Source organism: Mirounga angustirostris, unplaced genomic scaffold (assembly GCF_029215605.1).
Source record: "Mirounga angustirostris isolate CCGP_5_RB_7025 unplaced genomic scaffold, mMirAng1.0.hap1 SCAF_3, whole genome shotgun sequence".
Classification (NCBI taxonomy): domain Eukaryota; kingdom Metazoa; phylum Chordata; class Mammalia; order Carnivora; family Phocidae; genus Mirounga; species Mirounga angustirostris.
This window is the reverse complement of record NW_026991711.1, coordinates 28182062-28199751: the sequence shown is the minus strand read 5'-3', so window position 1 is coordinate 28199751 and position 17690 is coordinate 28182062. Positions and strand designations below refer to the sequence as shown.

General features: G+C 36.4%; 1 protein-coding gene across 1 annotated transcript in view; it reads left to right on the top strand.

Annotated features, from left to right (window-relative positions):
- Positions 1-17690, top strand: part of NDFIP2 (Nedd4 family interacting protein 2) — a 68214-nt gene that overhangs the window by 36660 nt on the left and 13864 nt on the right. Inside the window, 2 exon segments of the mRNA XM_045869597.3 lie at positions 3335-3468; positions 9696-9789. Of these exon segments, the coding sequence (XP_045725553.1) occupies positions 3335-3468; positions 9696-9789 (228 nt within the window).

Here is a 17690-nt window from a genome sequence, read left to right as displayed (position 1 = left end):
GTTGGCCAGAACACCTATATGTGGCCTCTTATTGTGGCCTGTGCTTCCTCACTGAATGGAGGCTGGGTTCCAAGAACAAGCATTCTGAAAGCCAGATAGAAGCTATATCACCTGTTATTGCACTGCTTCAGAAATCACACAGTGTCACATCTGCCACATTTGGTTTGTTAGAAGTCAATCACTAAGTTTAGTCTTCATTCAGGACAATTGAGGAATTAGTCTCCTCCTCTTGATAGGAAGAGTTTCAAAGAATAGAGTTAAGTTTCAGAACTGTCACAGCTGTTTGCTGCCTTTTCCCCCATCACCAGACCTTTTCCTTTGTCACTCTTCATTTCAGTAAATGGCTCCAGGAGGCCAGAAACCTTGAAGTCATCTTTTTGGGACCGTATCACAAAATTACATGTTTTTTCTCCTGTAATTTTTGATGTAATTAAATATGTTATTAATAGATTTCTTTTTTTCCTTTTTTTAAATTTTATTATGTTATGTTAATCACCATACATTCCATCATTAGTTTTTGATGTAGTGTTCCATGATTCATTGTTAGCATATAACGCCCAGTGCTAAGCCAATCAGCTTCTGTATTCCTAGAATAAATTGTCACTGTGTTCTAATCTCTTCTGGATTTAGATTTGTTAATTTTTTTTTTTTTAGAAGTTTTATAGTTTTATTAGTGGATCTTTATGTACTATCCTTATGGTTTTAGTATAAATTTTGTGGAAACAACATAGCATGAATTGGGAAGCTTCTCATTTTTCTGTGCTTTAGAATAGTTTGTTTTTTTTTTTTTTTTAAAGATTTTATTTATTCATTTGAGAGAGAGAGCACAAGCAGGGGGAGAGACAGAGGGAGGGGGAGAAGCAGACTGCCTGCTGAGCTGGGAGTCTGACATGGGGCTTGAACCCAGGACCTGGAGTTCAGGACCTGGAGATCATGACCGAGCTGAAGGCAAATGCTTAACCATCTGAGCCACCCAGGTACCCCTAGAATAGTTTTGATAATGGAGCATGCCATTTTTAAAGGTTAGATAATTTTCAGTTGTAAGACAAGTGGAGCCTGCTACCTAGGTGTTCAGTTATTCTTATAATCTATGTGACTCCTGGTTTCAAATTTTTATTTTTACATCTGTAATAAAATGACTGTAATTGAGCACAAGAACTAAGTTCTAGGAGTTTGTGTCTCTTTAATGAAAACCATTGATATTATTTTTCTTCAGTCTCTTAGTGTTGTATTTGAAGCATTGGCAGTACCAGTTTTCTGTGATTATGTTTTTCAGTAGGTCACTTTCTTACTGGTTTTACAGATCTAGCATCAGTAATAATAGTTGACATTTGTATAATGCCTTAGTTTACAGAGTCCTCTTGAATACTCTTGAATTCTGTCATATAATAGCAAGTAATAGACTTGCTGGGTCAGTTTTATGGATGAGAAAGTAGAGCTTCATAAAGTGCTTAAGTGGTTTGCTTGAGGTCACACAGCTTACTGGAGCTGGGACGGGAGCTCCTCAGATGTTAAATTTTCTGGTTGAGAACCGCTGCCTTAAAGCGTAGACAGAAAATAAGTAAAATTAACCAGTGAAAATTAAAGCAGTAGCAAAATAGTGCTCCTTCCCAACTTTCATCTGTTATCAGATAGGATATTTTTGTCTGTCGTGGGAGTTAGAACTTTTCGAAAACTCACATATCTGTTGTTAATGTAAAAGATCTCTCTTCTTGGATAATGTATGTCATTGTTCCAGTTTTTAAATTTCTAATTTTAATGTTAGTGCCTTAAAATTCATAACCATTGCTTTCACTTAAATTTTTCTTCTATTCTAGTCTTCAGACCTAAGGAAATCTATTTACTTGACTCTGTGTCGTGTTTTTCATCTGAATAATAAGTCATTTCTAAGAATATATGACTCCTGTGCCTTTTTGGTGGATAATGTTCAGTATTACACTGCTACTAGCATTGGGTTAAAAATTGCCCAGCTTCAGATACTTAGGTCTTATTGACAGCATTAAAAAAGCTTATTTTAAAGTCAATATCTATTAAAATACAATAGGAAAAATATTGCTAGAGTGAAATGTATTTTCATGTTGGAAATGTAAGAAATTCTGATGGAGAAAATGTACAAAAACTCTAGGTAAAATGAGGAAATCACAGAACTGATGTCAAACATTATAGTATGGACTACTGAGAGAACCTACCTGTTTTTCATGGCAATGATTCTAGCATAAGTCTAATCAGTTTATTGACCTGTATGTATCATTTTACTTGTACCGCTCAAGTTGGTGATAAGTGATGCAGGTTTTTTTTTTTTTTTTAATTAGCATTCTGTACTTATTGTGTTACATTTCTGGAGATCATATTTCAAAAATAGTTTAAAAGTTGGGGAGGGAGAAATTCTTCATAAAAAGAAAATCTGGGCGCCTGGGTGGCTCAGTTGGTTAAGCGACTGCCTTCGGCTCAGGTCATGATCCTGGAGTCCCGGGATTGAGTCCTGCATCGGGCTCCCTGCTCAGCAGGGAGTCTGCTTCTCCCTCTCCCGCTCCTCCCTCTTGTGCTCTTTCTCTCTCTCACTCTCTCTCTCAAATAAATAAATAAAATCTTTAAAAAAAAAAAAAGAAAATCTAAAAAACTAGGTAGATACGGGGAAAAAAATGGGAAGAGAGGGACAAGAGTAAAAAAGAGCTAAAAATCATCAGTTGTTTTTTTTTTTTTAGCAAAGAGAAATACTGAGTTTGCTGAAGAGATTCGGGCAGTTTCTTGAAACTGATGTGTAGAAAAATGAACCTCACATGTTACCAGGGCAGATACTGGGAATCAGGAAATCCCTGGGTTCTGCTACTTACTGGTTGTGCAATACTGGGCAAATTACTTCTCTGAACCTCAGAGTTGCTAGGATTAATGTATATAGAAGTGGCATATTAAATGGTTAGAACTATATAAGGTTTATTATTCCTGATATTTCTACTTTTTGGCTGTGAGATTATGAGCAAGAAAATTAAATTCTTTGAGCATAGCCATAGGTACAGAGGATGCTCATATGTGGTGCGTTTCTCACTCCCCTTGTACACAGATGTTTAGAATTTCATTCTTGGTATTTTTATTTTGTATATCAGCCTTTAGGTGATATTTATCAGTCTTTTCCCTTTATAATAAATATGGGGCTAAACTAACATATACGGTTGTAGTAGTAATTTATATGTTACATAGCTTATAAAATAGGACTACAAAAAGCAGTAACAGTCTTTAGTGGCCTGTTGTAAATTATTAAATTATGGTTTTGGCTGTAAAACTTTTATTAAATAGTTTGTTTTAATGGTTATCCTTTTTTAATCCCTTTCTTCAGATACAGAAGTTTACAGTGAGTTTTATCTTGTGCCACCTCCCTACAGCGTCGCTACCTCCCTTCCTACGTACGATGAAGCTGAGAAGGCCAAGGCTGCCGCAATGGCAGCTGCAGCCGCAGAGACAGCTCAGAGGGTAAGGCAGGCTGGTTGCTCTCTTTTGAGAATATCGTTATTAGTAATGTCAAAAATAGGTCTGAGTTTCAGAGTGTTTGTGCACATAGACTGTTTTTTAGTATCTTCTCTACTACTTCTTAGGTGGGTCATCATTTTTTGGTGAAATTGGCACTCTCCTATCCATTCCTTTACCTCCCATTTCTGTTTCTGTTTCTATTTATTTCTGTTTCTACCAATTTTCCTGTGTAGCCCATTGTAATTTGTGGGACTCCTGGTCCTTGTCTTTACCAGTACATTTCCTAAGTCTTGATTTTCTCCTCTCATGTGCTTTCACCCCCATCCCCTGACTTCCTCACTCTAGATACTCCACCCCATAGACCTCTTCTCTGTTGATGTCCTTCTTTCCCTCCTCATATAGTTTAGATTCTGTGATCCATAATTATAATCATAAATTATCTTTTTCCCTACTCATTTGTATATATTAGCAGAGCCAGTCTAGTGACTCCATGAATGAACTCAGTGTAGGTTAAAAAGCACAGAGAAATAAGTTACAAGTTTTTAAATTATGTTTGTCAATTCACTTTGTGTGTATGTCCCCTTTTACACATCCCACCCTAGAATTTTTGAATGATACCTGTCCTTTCTGTCTTCTCTTCCTGTCTCAGTAAGAGTCAGTGATATACATGTACATTACTTCTTGTTCTGGTAAAAGGAGTGACTGTCTCAGGAGTGAAGAATCAACGAGAAGCATGTATGCTATTCTACAGTCAGATAAAAGGTGGAAGTTATTTATATTTTATTTATTTATTTTAAAAGATTTTATTTATTTACTTGAGAGAGAGTGAGAGCGAGAGACCACAGAGGAAGAGAGGGAGAAGCAGACTCCCCGCTGAGCAGAGAGCCCGACAGGGGGTTGATCCCAGGACCCTGAGATCATGACCTGAGTGGAAGGCAGACGCTTAACCGACTGAGCCACCCAGGTGCCCCGTTATTTACATTTTAGTATGGCTGCAAGCAGGGCTAGAGTTTGTTGGCTTTTTTTCTTGCTTCAGACTTTAGAGATATCATTTCAGCTTCCTAGGTTCATCCCATGTAGTTTAAGAAAAGACACCAAAAATCACTTTACACAGAAAGCTAGGATTAGGTGAGGGACAAAGGGAGAGAAAACTGATTCTAGGTACAGCATTCTTCTTCGGCCATCAGGCTAGAGCCCAACAAATAGATTATCTGATAGGCGAGTGTTTTTTCCTGGATGGATTTTTTTCATCAGTCCATCCCTTTCCATGCCTGTTCCTGCTCCCATACTCCAACACACACAGAGTTAAATGTCAACATAAATAGCTTTGGGCACATAAGTAAAGACAGTAAGCCTCAAATTTATTATTTATGCCATTTCCTTCAGAGGGTGAAAGTAAGTCTTTGTTAATACAGTGGCATAAAATACAGCTCAGTCAATAAGGATTTTTGATACTTAGAGGAGAGAATCATAGAGAAGGAGCATAGATCTGTAGTGTGGAGTTTATCAGAATCAATTCTAGGTTGCTTAGCACGTACATGGTTATACGTGCATTATATACATGCATGCACTCTCTGTGAATGAGAAGGGCATAACTCCTTTCCTCAGGGAATGTCTCCCTAGAGACCTTGGAAATGACAAAGGTCCTTAACTCTGAAGAGAAAGAAGCAAGCATTGTCTTGCTCTCTGCAAAAAAATTTTCTCTCTTTTGGAGAGAAAACTGAAGTGTTTTCTATTCCAGTCTTTCATTGTCATCATTTCCAGTGTCTTGTTTTTAGAAAGTAATATGATCCCAGTCTGAATTGGAACATGTTCATAAGGAAAAGTTTTCCGTTTTCAACTGCTTCTGATATCATTGTAACTCCAGTTTGTGAAGATTGTGGAAAATTTCATAAAGCAAAATATAATTAAACAGAAGAGACTTACTTAGGTCCTTGTAAAGACTCTTTTAAATTCATCAGTTTCTAACCCAGGGCTCCAGCACCCTTTCTTCTACAAAAGATGATTGAGTATGGGTTTCTATACCTGATTCAGATAGAAAACTGGTCTGATTAGCATTTGAGTATGTATTCAGTTATAAATGAATTTCAACTGGGTGAGGTGAAAGCTTATTTCTTTTTTTCCCCTATTTATTTATTTATTTTTGATGTAGTGTTCCATGATTCATTGTTTGCGTATAACACCCAGTGCTCCATTCAATACGTGCCCTGTTTAATACCCACCACCAGGCTAACCCATCCTCCCACCCCCCTCCCCTCTAGAACCCTCAGTTTGTTTCTCAGAGTCCATTGTCTTAAATCCACGCTCATTGGGAGAATATAGGTAGTAGCCAGGAGACTTGGAAACAATACTGTTTTCTACTATTTCCTATTTCTAATGTGCAGGATTGCATGTAAATTATGGGATGATTAAATGGACTTATAGAAACTAACTCCTTTTTTGAAAAGATTTATTAAAGTGTGTGCGCTAGTGTGAGCTTGTGCTGGAGTGGGGGGAGGGGCAGAGGGAGAGAATCTTCAAGCAGACTCCCCTCTGAGCGCATAGCCCACCACCTGGGGCTCAATCCCAGGATCCTGAGATCATGACCTGAGCCTAGACCAAGGAGTCGGTAACCCAACCGACTGAGCCACCCAGGCGCCCCTGTACCTTGTTTTAAAGTTTGTCAGTAATTTGTCTTTTGACATAAAAACTAGGACTTTATAAATTGTGAGCAACTCCAGGATAAGGACTCTGTGTTTGCATTTCTAGCATCTTTCTATTACCTGGTACATATTTGGTATTTAATAGATTACAGTTTATTAAGTTGATGAAAGCTTTTTAAAAATTAGCAATGTAAGAAATTAGGAAGAAGAAAATACCACACTTGTTTTCTTATAGTTTCTCATTTTAAAATATTTTGGTGTCTTTTACCACTTTTAGGATTTATAAATTAATGTAGTTGGAATTATTATAGAGCTATTATCTTTTATTTTTAAGCATTTTATATAAATGTTTCTCTTTTAATGGTTTAGTGAAATTCCATGGAATCAATATATTATAATTTAGTGGCTCTTCCTCCCTAGTGAACAGTTGGATTATTTTCAGATGTGATTATGTGTCTGTGTTTTCCATTGTTGATGTTGTAAAGGACATCTTTGTGCATATGTTTCCTGTCTTCTTAAAAATGATGTCATATGATAAAATCTCTGGACTGATGTTCAAAAAAGAGTATGAAATATTTATATTCTTGCCCTCATGTTGACAGTGGTTTGGAGGGGCTCACATTGGGCTTTAGTGTTTATTTCTTGAATTAACTTGAAATTATACAAAATTTTATTAATATATATTTAGTTATTGCCAATCACTGTATTCTCTGTAAGAGGGTTGCTTACGATATGTGATTGCAGAGTTTTAGGGATCTTTTTGCCTAAATAATGAGCAATATGGTTTTGAAAATCTTTTTCTTTTGGCAGTGTACATAGGGAGACTACCATGAATGTATTAGCATTTTCTTGACCAGTCTCCTGAGCCTCAGTTCCCACTGAGAAACACAAAAAGGGCCAAGTAATGTTTCCACACACAGTGTGGAACCCTGGATTTAGTGAACCCAGTATTTTCTTTTTTCTCTAAAGATTTAATTAATTAATTAATTTGAGAGAGAGTGTGCATGCAAGAACGGTGGAGGGGCAGAGGGAGAGGGAGAAGCAGGCTCCCCACTGAGCAAGGAGCCAGGATGCAGGGCTTGATCCAGGACCCTGGGATCATGTCCTGAGCAAAGGCAGATGCTTAACCAACTGAGCCACCCAGGCGCCCCGAACGCATTATTTTCTATTGGTCACTAATCTCTGCTCTGGGGAGAGACACTCTCTCTTCCAAAGCTGTCTGCAATATAAGGAAGAAGGGCAGCCAGTGCCTCTACCTAGAAGATGTGTAGAAGAAACATGAAGGACTCATGGAGAATTATCTCCTGACTAGAGAGCCCACTATTGATGGGCATTTAGATTGTGTCTGATATTTTGCTCTTATTATTATTATTGCTGTAGGGCACCTGGGTGGCTTAGTCAGCTAAGTGTCTGACTCTTGATTTCGGCTCAGGTCATGATCTCAGGGTCGTGCTATCAAGTCCTGTGTCGGGTTGTGTGCTAGGCGTGGAGCCTGCTTAAGATTCTCTCCCTCTCCCTCTCTCTAAAAAAGCAAACAAATAAACCCAAAAAACATTGCTGCAGTGAATTATCTTTAATACATCATTTCTTTTAAGTGGGAATATATTGTATATTTGTACAATATATTTCAAGAGCTGGAATTGTTGGCTGTGTACATTTCTTTTCTTTTTTCAAAGTTTTTATTTAAATTCCAGTTAACATACACTGTAGTATTAGTTTTAGGTGTACTATTTAGTAATTCAACATTTATATACAAAACCTGGTGCTCTTCACAAGTGCACTCCTTAATCCCCATCATCTTTTTAACCCCCTTCCCCTCTGGTAACCATCAGTTTGTTCTCTGTAATTAAGAGTCTGTTTCTTGGTTTGACCCCCCCTCTTTTTTTTCCCCCTATGATCGTTTGTTTTGTTTCTTAAATTCCACATACGAGTGAAATCATATGGTATTTGTCTTTTACTTATTTGCTTAGCATAATACTCTCTAGCTTCATCCACGTCATTGCAAATGGCAAGATTTCATTCTTTTTTATGGCTGAGTAATACTTCACTGTAGATATACACCACATCTTCTTTATCCATTCATTGATTGATGGACACTTGGGCTATTTCCATAATTTGGCTATTGTAGATAATGCTGCTATAAACATTGAGGTGCATGTATCCCTTTTGAATTAGTATTGTTGTATTCTTTTCGTAAATACCTAGTAGTGCAGTTACTGGGTTGTAGGGTAGTTTTATTTTTAACATTTTGAGGAACCTTCTTCCATACTGTTTTCCAGAGTGGCGGCACCAGTTTCCATTCCCACGAACATTGCAAGAAGGTTCCTTGCTAGCACCTGTTGTATCTTGTGTTGTTGATTTTAGCCATTCTGACAGGTGTGAGGTGATATTTTATTGTAGTTTTCTTTTTTTTTTAAGATTTTATTTATTTATTTGACAGAGAGAGACAGCGAGAGCAGGAACACAAGCAGGGGGAGTGGGAGAGGGAGAAGCAGGCTTCCCGCAGAGCAGGGAGCCTGATGTGGGACTTGATCCCAGGACCCTGGGATCATGACCTGAGCCGGAGGCAGACGCTTAACGACCGAGCCACCCAGGCACCCTATTGTTTTCATTTGCATTTCCCTGATGATGAGTGATGTTGGGCATCTTTTCATGTGTCACTTGACTCTCTGGATGTCTTCTTTGAAAAACTGTCTATTCATATCCTCTGCCCACTTGTAAATTGCATTATCCAGTTTTGGGATGATGAGTTTTACAAGTTCTTTATATGTTTTGGATACTAACCCTTTATCAGATATGTCATTTGCAAATATCTTTTCCAGTTCCATAGGTTGCCTTTTAGTTTTTGATTGTTTGCCTCACTGTGCAGAAGCTTTTTATTTTGATGAAATCCCAGTAATTTATTTTTGCTTTTGTTTCCCTTGCCTCAGGAGACACATAGTAAAAAGTTGCTATGGTTGATGTTAAGGAGGTTATTTCCTGTGTTAGGATTTTAATGGTTCCCTATCTCACATATAGGTCTGTAATCCATTTTGAATTTATTTTTGTGTGTGGTGTAAGAAAGTGATCCAGTTTCATTCTTTTGCATGTTGCTGTCCAGTTTTCGCAATACCATTTGTTAAAGAGACTTTTTCCCACTGGATATTCTTTCCTACTTTGTCGAAGATTAAGTGACCATATAGTTGTGGGTTGTACATTTTTATTTTTGATAAATATTTCCAAATTGCCAGCCATAGAGATCATACCAGTTTAGATTCCACCACTGATTATGAAAATTCCTCTTTACTGTTCAATGCAAATGTGTCAGTCTACATCTTTCTTGATATATTTTCATTAATCTAATGTTTACTTTTTATCTTTTTTTGTGTTTTCTTTTAAAATTACTCTTTTCAAGGGTGCCCATGAAAAATTAATACTTGCTAATGTTTTTGAGTATTTACTGTGTGTCAGACATTGTACTCATTGTATCATTTGTCTATACAACAAATTGAGAATATCTGATTTTATTTAAAATCTTATCTTTATACTTAAATAATAAAGGTGTAATTAGTTTTTTGGTGAGCTGTTCTAATGTTATGTGTTTTACAGATTCAGGAGGAAGAGTGCCAACAAAGAGATGACTTTAGTGATGCAGACCAGCTCAGAGTGGGTAATGATGGGATTTTCATGCTGGCGTTTTTCAGTAAGTGTTTTTTCATTTCCAAATTGTTTTTTTGCATATACTAGCTGTGTGTGTATTTAAAGTAGCATTGTGAAGAAAGGCAGATAGTGTTAATGGGTGACTACTTTGTTTAAAATGTAAATTGTTCCTGATATTGAACTGTGTGATCATATGATACAATAAAAATCCTAGTATTTAGTATACTTATAACGGTGTATTGCAGTCATTATGCTAGTTGCTGACTATATAGAATTATATAAGTATATTTAAGCTAAATATGTTTTTGCATGAGAAATGCTATGTGTCCATGCAGTGATGTAGGAGCATGCAGAATGAAACTATAAATTCTGCTTTTGGAGCAAAGGACTTCCATTTGAGTGTCTTTAAGCAGGAATAAGGGTTAGAAGAAATATTCTGGGCACCTGGAACAATGTGATTCGAGACACAAAAGAATGCAAATATATCTTGTTTGGGGGAATGGTAAGGAATTAGAAGACCAAAAACCTAAGTATGATTTTTTTTTAACATGTTGCAGAATTCTTAAATACCTGAATTTATAAAGTAGACTTTATACTTTGAGGGAAGACTGTGTTACAGTCTATTATTTCAGTTCCTAACACAGGGATTGGCAGATAGTATACTCAGTACATAATATTATGACACTTGAATTGTTTAATTGCTAAAATTAAGTTTTTGAAATCCAATATTCATATAAGTATATTTATTAGACTTAATATAGTAAATTTCTGCCCTCAACCTGGTTAAATGATCAAGCTCTCATAGAATACTGATTTAATTCATTTTAAGTATAAAATTTATTTTGATAATAAAACAAAGAAATAGTTTACTTATTTAAAGTATCATGTTCAACTTTAAAAATAGAAAATACAGAAAATACATACCTTGAGCTGAGTTACTTTTGAGTCTGGGAAATCACTAATCCTCCATTTTGAAATGGTTTCTTGCTTCTTTTCCTTCTTTCGTTTCATCTGCTGAAGAATAGAAGTAGATAACCACTCAGAAGTGGGTCGGTGAGTGGGAAAGCAGTTATATTTTTCTCTTCAAATTTAGTAAATTATGTTCTGCTTGGCAACCAGCTAATGTATATGCAATATTTAAATCTTGTGTCTTCAGTTAAAATTTGTAGTTAGATATGATGGTAGGTACCATGGAAGGGAAATGAACACTTTGACTACAAATAACTACTGTTTTGTACTATTAGTCTAGTAAATGTTAGTTTTTTTCCTTAGTTTTAGTTCAACGGGTAACCTTTATTATTCATAACAGGCTTCCCACATATTTTGTTTATAAAAAGAGTAGCGTCAATATTAATTCCTTTAATGGTTATGTATTTTAAAAATCTTAATTGGAAAAGGAAATTTAAGTTTATTGTACTATATGTGTATAAATACCTGTCTCTTGGTATAAAAATGTGATTTGATACCATCTATCTGACTCAGAGCTTAGTGATATTTCTCCATTTCTGTATTTCACTTAATCCTACTGTCTTCTTTTTAGCGCCCCCCCCCCCCCTTTTAGATTTGGAAACGTTTTGATGATAAAACAGCGTTGCAAATGTTTGGTGACCTACACACTTAGTTGCCTTTATTTTTGGCCTGTGGTGGTGTATTAATAAGAATATATGTATTTAGTGTAAATTACCTGCTTTTACTACATTTTTACTAAATGATGTCTTTATAACTTATTTTTTTTATGTTCCGTATTCCACAAATACTGCACCAATATTATAAGAGTAAAATTATAAATTATTTTTGGACTTCATTTCCTGATACATTTTTTCTGGTAGGTTGTAGGCCAGTGTTTGAGTGTATTTGCTTTGGGAAGCATAGATTTATTTGTAATCACTACCATCTAGTGGCTATTCTTCAAATTGCAGCTTGCTATATTTTTCATGTTTCTTCAACTATCTAGTAGCTGTTATTTAGATTCTATTCTTTTTTCTATTTCTGTGGTTCAGAAATAGATTTTCTTTTTTAAATTTTATTAAGTTTTTAAATTTAATTTCAGTATAGTTAATACATGGTGTTATATTAGTTTTTGGTGTACAATATAGTATAGTGACTCAGCAGTTCTGTACATTGCTCAGTGCTCATCATAAGTGTACTCTTAATCCCCTTCACCTATTTCACCCCCCCTCCCCCCGCCACCTCCCCTCTGGTAACCATCAGTTTGTTCTCTATAGTCTGTTTCTTGGTTTATCTCTCTGTCCACACCCCCCCTTTTTACTTGTTTTATTTCTTAAATTCCACAGTGTATTTGTCTTTCTCTGACTTATTTCACCTAGCATTATACTCTCTAGCTCCATCCATGTTGTTGCAGATGGCAAGATATCATTCTTTTTTATGACTGAATAATATTGCTTTGTGTGTGTGTGTGTGAGTGTGTGTGTGTGTGTATACATCTTTAGCCATTCATCTATCGATGGACACTAGGGGCTGTTTCATAATTTGGCTGTTGTAAATAATGCTGCAGTAAACATAGGGGTGCATATATCCTTTTGAACTAGTGTTTTCTTATTTTTTGGGTAAATACCCAGTAGTGTGATTACTGGGTCATAGGATAGTTCTATTTTTAACTTTCTGAGGAAGCTCCATACTGTTTTCCACAGTGACTGCACCGACAGTGCAAGAGGGTTCCTTTTTCTCCACATCCTTACCAATACCTCTTGTCAGAAACAGATTTTCTTTAACGTGGTTTATAACTTAAACATTTCAGGTAATATAAATTGTGTGAATAAAACTACAGTGAATATCAATATTTCAAATTAGAACTTTTTGATGGTTTAATTCTTCCCTTCTCTCTTATAGCATCCACATTTCCATCTCTTACCGCTTGTAATCCTGAACAAGTTTACACATAAATTTGGTAAAATAATTGCATGTTCATGTTCAGAAAATGTAAAGAAAGAAAGATATGTATCCTTGATAATTTTTGCTTCTCATAATCCCTTGAAGTGTCAGAGCAGAATGCCTCATACGTACTTGTATCTGATCTTCTTTTTAAGAGTTTTTAAGAGAGTGGAATGGAAGTCAATTATTTGTTAAAAGCTAGAAATTAAGATTTAGTCCACTGGATAATTAATAGTCTGCGGAAATGACCTTGAACTATAATGCTTAAAAATGTAATAGACTCTGTTTAGAAATTTTGTACCATGTGTGAATCTTCAGAATTGAAGAATATGCATACTATAGTAAAAATTAATCACCTGTATTATTCCCATTTGACTTTATTTTTATTTTTTTAAAGATGTATGGATTTATTTGAGAGAGAGCACGTGTGGGAGCAGGGGGAGTGGCAGAGGGAGAGGGACAGAGAGAATCTCAAGCAGACTCCCTGCTGAGCACAGCTCGACGTGGGGCTCGATCCCACAATCCCTAAGATCATGACCTGAGCCGAAATCCCAAGTTGGACGTTTAACTGAGCTCACAGGAGCCCCCATTATTCCCATTTTAGACTTGAGGGAAACACATTTAAAGACATATTAAATCGTAATTTTAAAAGGAATTAGAATATTGTTTTGAAATGTGAATTCTGGATTGTAAGAAATTGCCAAACTGTGTTACCAAAGTGGCTGTGTTACCACTCTGCATTCCCACCAGCGGTGAGCGAGTTTCTGTTGCTCTGATCCTCACTAGCATGTGGTACTGACAATTTTTAAAATTATAGCTGTTCTAATAGATGTGTGGTAGTATCTCATTGTGGTTCAATTTGCATTTCCCCAAGGATTGATGATATTGAGCATCTGTATTCACTACTAAGCAGTTCTGAGCACCTACCATGGACAAGTCATAAAAGTTAAAACTCTTAAAGAGATTGTCTAGGCATCACACATACTGAAAAACAATACATTGATGACATGTTCTGTCCAGATAGAGCTGGGTTTATAATTATATAGCTTTTAGGTGATGTTGTAGATGGTAAGTGAATCCAGAAAGGGAACACTTAAGAATTGTAACTGTAGGGCACCTGGGTGGCTCAGTTAAGCGTCTGCCTTTGGCTCAGCTCATGATCCCAAGGTCCTAGGGTTGAGCCCCGCATCAGGCTCCCTGCTCAGCGGGGAGTCTACTTCTTCCTCTCCCTCCTTCCTTCCTCGCCCCCCCCCCCCCGCTTGTGCGCGCTGGCAGACACCATCTTAACCTGATGAGAGTTGGCATCACCAGCAATAAGACATAACTAGATCACTGCCTCCTGATATGATGCACTGAGAAGGGCACATCATTCCTATGGTATTCTTAAAAAAAAAAAAGAAGAAGAAGAAGGGGAAGAGGAAAGAAGAAATGCATAACCTGAATCTAATCATGAGGAAATATTAGGTAAATCCAAATTGAGAGACATTCTACAAAACCAGTCCATATGTAATGTACGGTGACTAATGTAATAATAAAAAATTAAAAAAAAACAGTCCATATTCTTCAAAAGAATCAAAGTCATAAGAAACAAAGACTAACAAACTGTTCTTCAATTAAGAACAGACTAAAGCGGGCGCCTGGGTGGCTCAGTTGGTTAAGCGACTGCCTTCAGCTCAGGTCATGATCCTGGAGTCCCGGGATCGAGTCCCGCATCGGGCTCCCTGCTCAGCGAGGAGCCTGCTTCTCCCTCTGACCCTCCCCCCTCTCATGTCCTCTCTCTCATTCTCGCTCTCTCAAATAAATAAATAAATCTTTAAAAAAAAAAAAAAAAGAACAGACTAAAGCAAAATGGCAATGTAAAATCTTAAAAAAAAAAAGTTTGAAAAGTTTTAAATTTTTAAAAATCTGATACTTGTTTTAAAAATAAATGAAAATCATAAATGAATATACATATAATACTAACAATGAGCACTTATTTCTCCAATCACAGAAAAATTCTTAATACATACAAATGCACTAGGTTTCAAAGACATCAAGTTCCTAGACAAGGAATCAATTTCACTAAACTTAATTCTGAACTGCATACAGGTAAATTTCTCTCTTATTCTCAAGCATTTCTCCTCATTTAAACAATTAGCCATTAAGAAAGACATGATGCTAACAATTTATTAGTTTTAAGACATTTCAGCTAAATTATAAGCAATGAGATGACCAAAACAAATTTTTTCTTGTAAACAAAATAAGTTTAATGCTTCACAAATACTATATGAGTTTCTTAAGGTACAGTTACAATTTTTTTTTTTTTAAGATTTTTATTTATTTGAGAGAGAGAGAAAGAGTACATGAGAGGGGGGAGGGTCAGAGGGAGAAGCAGGCTCCTTGCTGAGCAGGGAGCCCGATGCGGAACTCGATCCTGGGACTCCAGGATCATGACCTGAGCCTGAAGGCAGTCACTTAACCAACTGAGCCACCCAGGCGCCCGCTTTAGTCTGTTCTTAATTGAAGAACAGTTTGTTAGTCTTTGTTTCTTATGACTTTGATTCTTTTGAAGAATATGGACTGTTTTTTTTTTTTTTAATTTTTTATTATTACATTAGTCACCGTACATTACATATGGACTGGTTTTGTAGAATGTCTCTCAATTTGGATTTACCTAATATTTCCTCATGATTAGATTCAGGTTATGCATTTCTTCTTTCCTCTTCCCCTTCTTCTTCTTCTTCTTCTTCTTTTTTTTTTTAAGAATACCATAGGAATGATGTGCCCTTCTCAGTGCATCATATCAGGAGGCAGTGATCTAGTTATGTCTTATTGCTGGTGATGCCAACTCTCATCAGGTTAAGATGGTGTCTGCCAGCTTTCTTCACTATAAAGTTTTCCCCTTTGTAATTAATAAATATCTTGTGGCTTTTGGAAATTTAAAAGTAAAGTGTTATTAGTTAAAGGATAAACTGTAGTGTACAATACTGCTTTCTAGGTTATCCTGCTACCCTCTTTATGTATATTGGTGGTATAATAAAATGATCACTGGAGAGGTGAAAGACTTGGGTGCTCCTGTCTTACCTATACCTCTTGCTTTGTGAGTTTATGTGGCACTTCACTGTTTTAAGTCTCAATTTGTCTTTCTGTAAATGGAATTAATTCTGACCTTGCCCTTCTTAAAAAACTAATGTGAGGATCAATTAAATTAAAATATGTGAAATGTCATAAATCATAAAGTGCTGTTAGGTGAAGGTAGTAGTAATGTTCTCCTTCCCCATCCTTACCTGAGCATTCACCTTTTACGTGGTTTAAAGTGATTGGTAGCCTTCTTTCAAATGTCATTAACCTGTCTGACTCACTTTCTTATAAAGAAGCACTGGGAAGGTGAATGTGGAAAGTGTAATTGGAGCAACAGTAAGCATTCTTTTTATCAACTTTTCTGAGTTAATTGCCCTGCTTCCTGCTGCTTTGCTACCCCAAATCTTACTTTTTCTAAGGAATATAGGCTATATAAGACTTTTGCTTCTTTGGATTCCATGTTGGGCCTTGCTGTGTGGGGAATAGGTGCCCTACACCTTTCAAGCTTCCTAATTTGTCTTAGGTTTCCAGGGAAACATGGCATGAGTGAAGTAGAGTTAAAAGAAAGGTGTTCTTGTCTTTTTTTCTAGAGGCATGTATATGTTTGCCTGCCTCCACTATATGTTGTTCCTAATTTTATGGATTTTATACACTTAAGGTTTAGCATATATTTATTAAATTCTCTTTTGCCAACTCAGGCATGTCATAGAGGATTTAGAATTGAATGCTTCTGCCTTTTCTGTATTTTAAGGACTTGTTCAGCTTTATTTGCTATCTTATAGGCCAAGGGGCCTAAAAAGTGTATCTATGCTTGAGTAGTCACCAGCTTCACTGTTTTCCCAGTGTTTAACCCAGTTACAGAAGGATAAAGTTATGTATTAGTCTCTTAGAGCTGCCATGACAAATACCATCAACTGGATGGCTTAAATAGTGGAAATTTATTTTCTCACAGTTCTGGAGACTGTCTAGAAGTCCAAGATCAAAGTGCTGGAAAATTCGGGCTTTGGTGAGGATTCTCTTCCTGGCTTATGGACAGCTGTCTTCTTGCCATTTCCTCCCATGGTCTCTTTCCTACATGTGGGTGGAGAGAGAGCACTCTGGTGTCTCTTCTCTTCCTTATAAGGACACCAGTCCTAGTGGATTAGGGCTCTACCTTTATAACCTTAATTATCTTCTTAAAGGCCCTGTCTCTAAATACAGTCACACTGGTTAGAGCTTCAGCTGTGAATTTTGAGGAGACACAGTTCAGTCCATAACACATTATATTACATGAGCACAGCTTCTAGGAATCCATACTGCTGGCAGAGAGCAAAAAGAAAACACTTTTGTACTTTTTTGTTCTTTTGTATCTTATTTCTGATGTGAGTACAGTTGTATGTATAGTAGATATTGGTAAATCTGTTTTGAGGAAAACAGTGTTAGAATTAATTTTCCCCCAAACTAAACATACACACACTCAAAGGTAAAAATGCACTTTTGGAATATTTTGCTGTTTTGTATTTTCTCCATCAGTGCTTCCTGTGTTTTAACAGCATGACATGCTTACAAAATGATAGAATGTTTATAGCACGCTGGGATCCAGGAATAAGGTGCTCAGGGCTAGTGAACGGCTGTGCTCTGCCCAGATCTCACCTGCCTACTGAGGAGGAAGAGAGGAGCTTGCTCAGCCTGTCACTAGCATATATATGGGACACCGGGTTGGGAGTCTCTACTGCTGTTCATTAATGCATATTATGTATTTTAAAGAGATATCAAATTATCTTTTGATCAGCTGTTGCATGTTTTTCTCCACAGATAACACATATATTAACCAATTAGATGTAGAGCAGCTATATCTAATAGTGTATTTCTCTGACCATGGAAATAATTCTCTCCACTGTCCAATATGATAGCTACAAGCTAAATGTGACCATTGAACACTTGAAATGTGGTTAGTGTGACTGAGGGACTAAATTTGAAATTTCATTTACTTTTAATTAATTGAAATTTAAA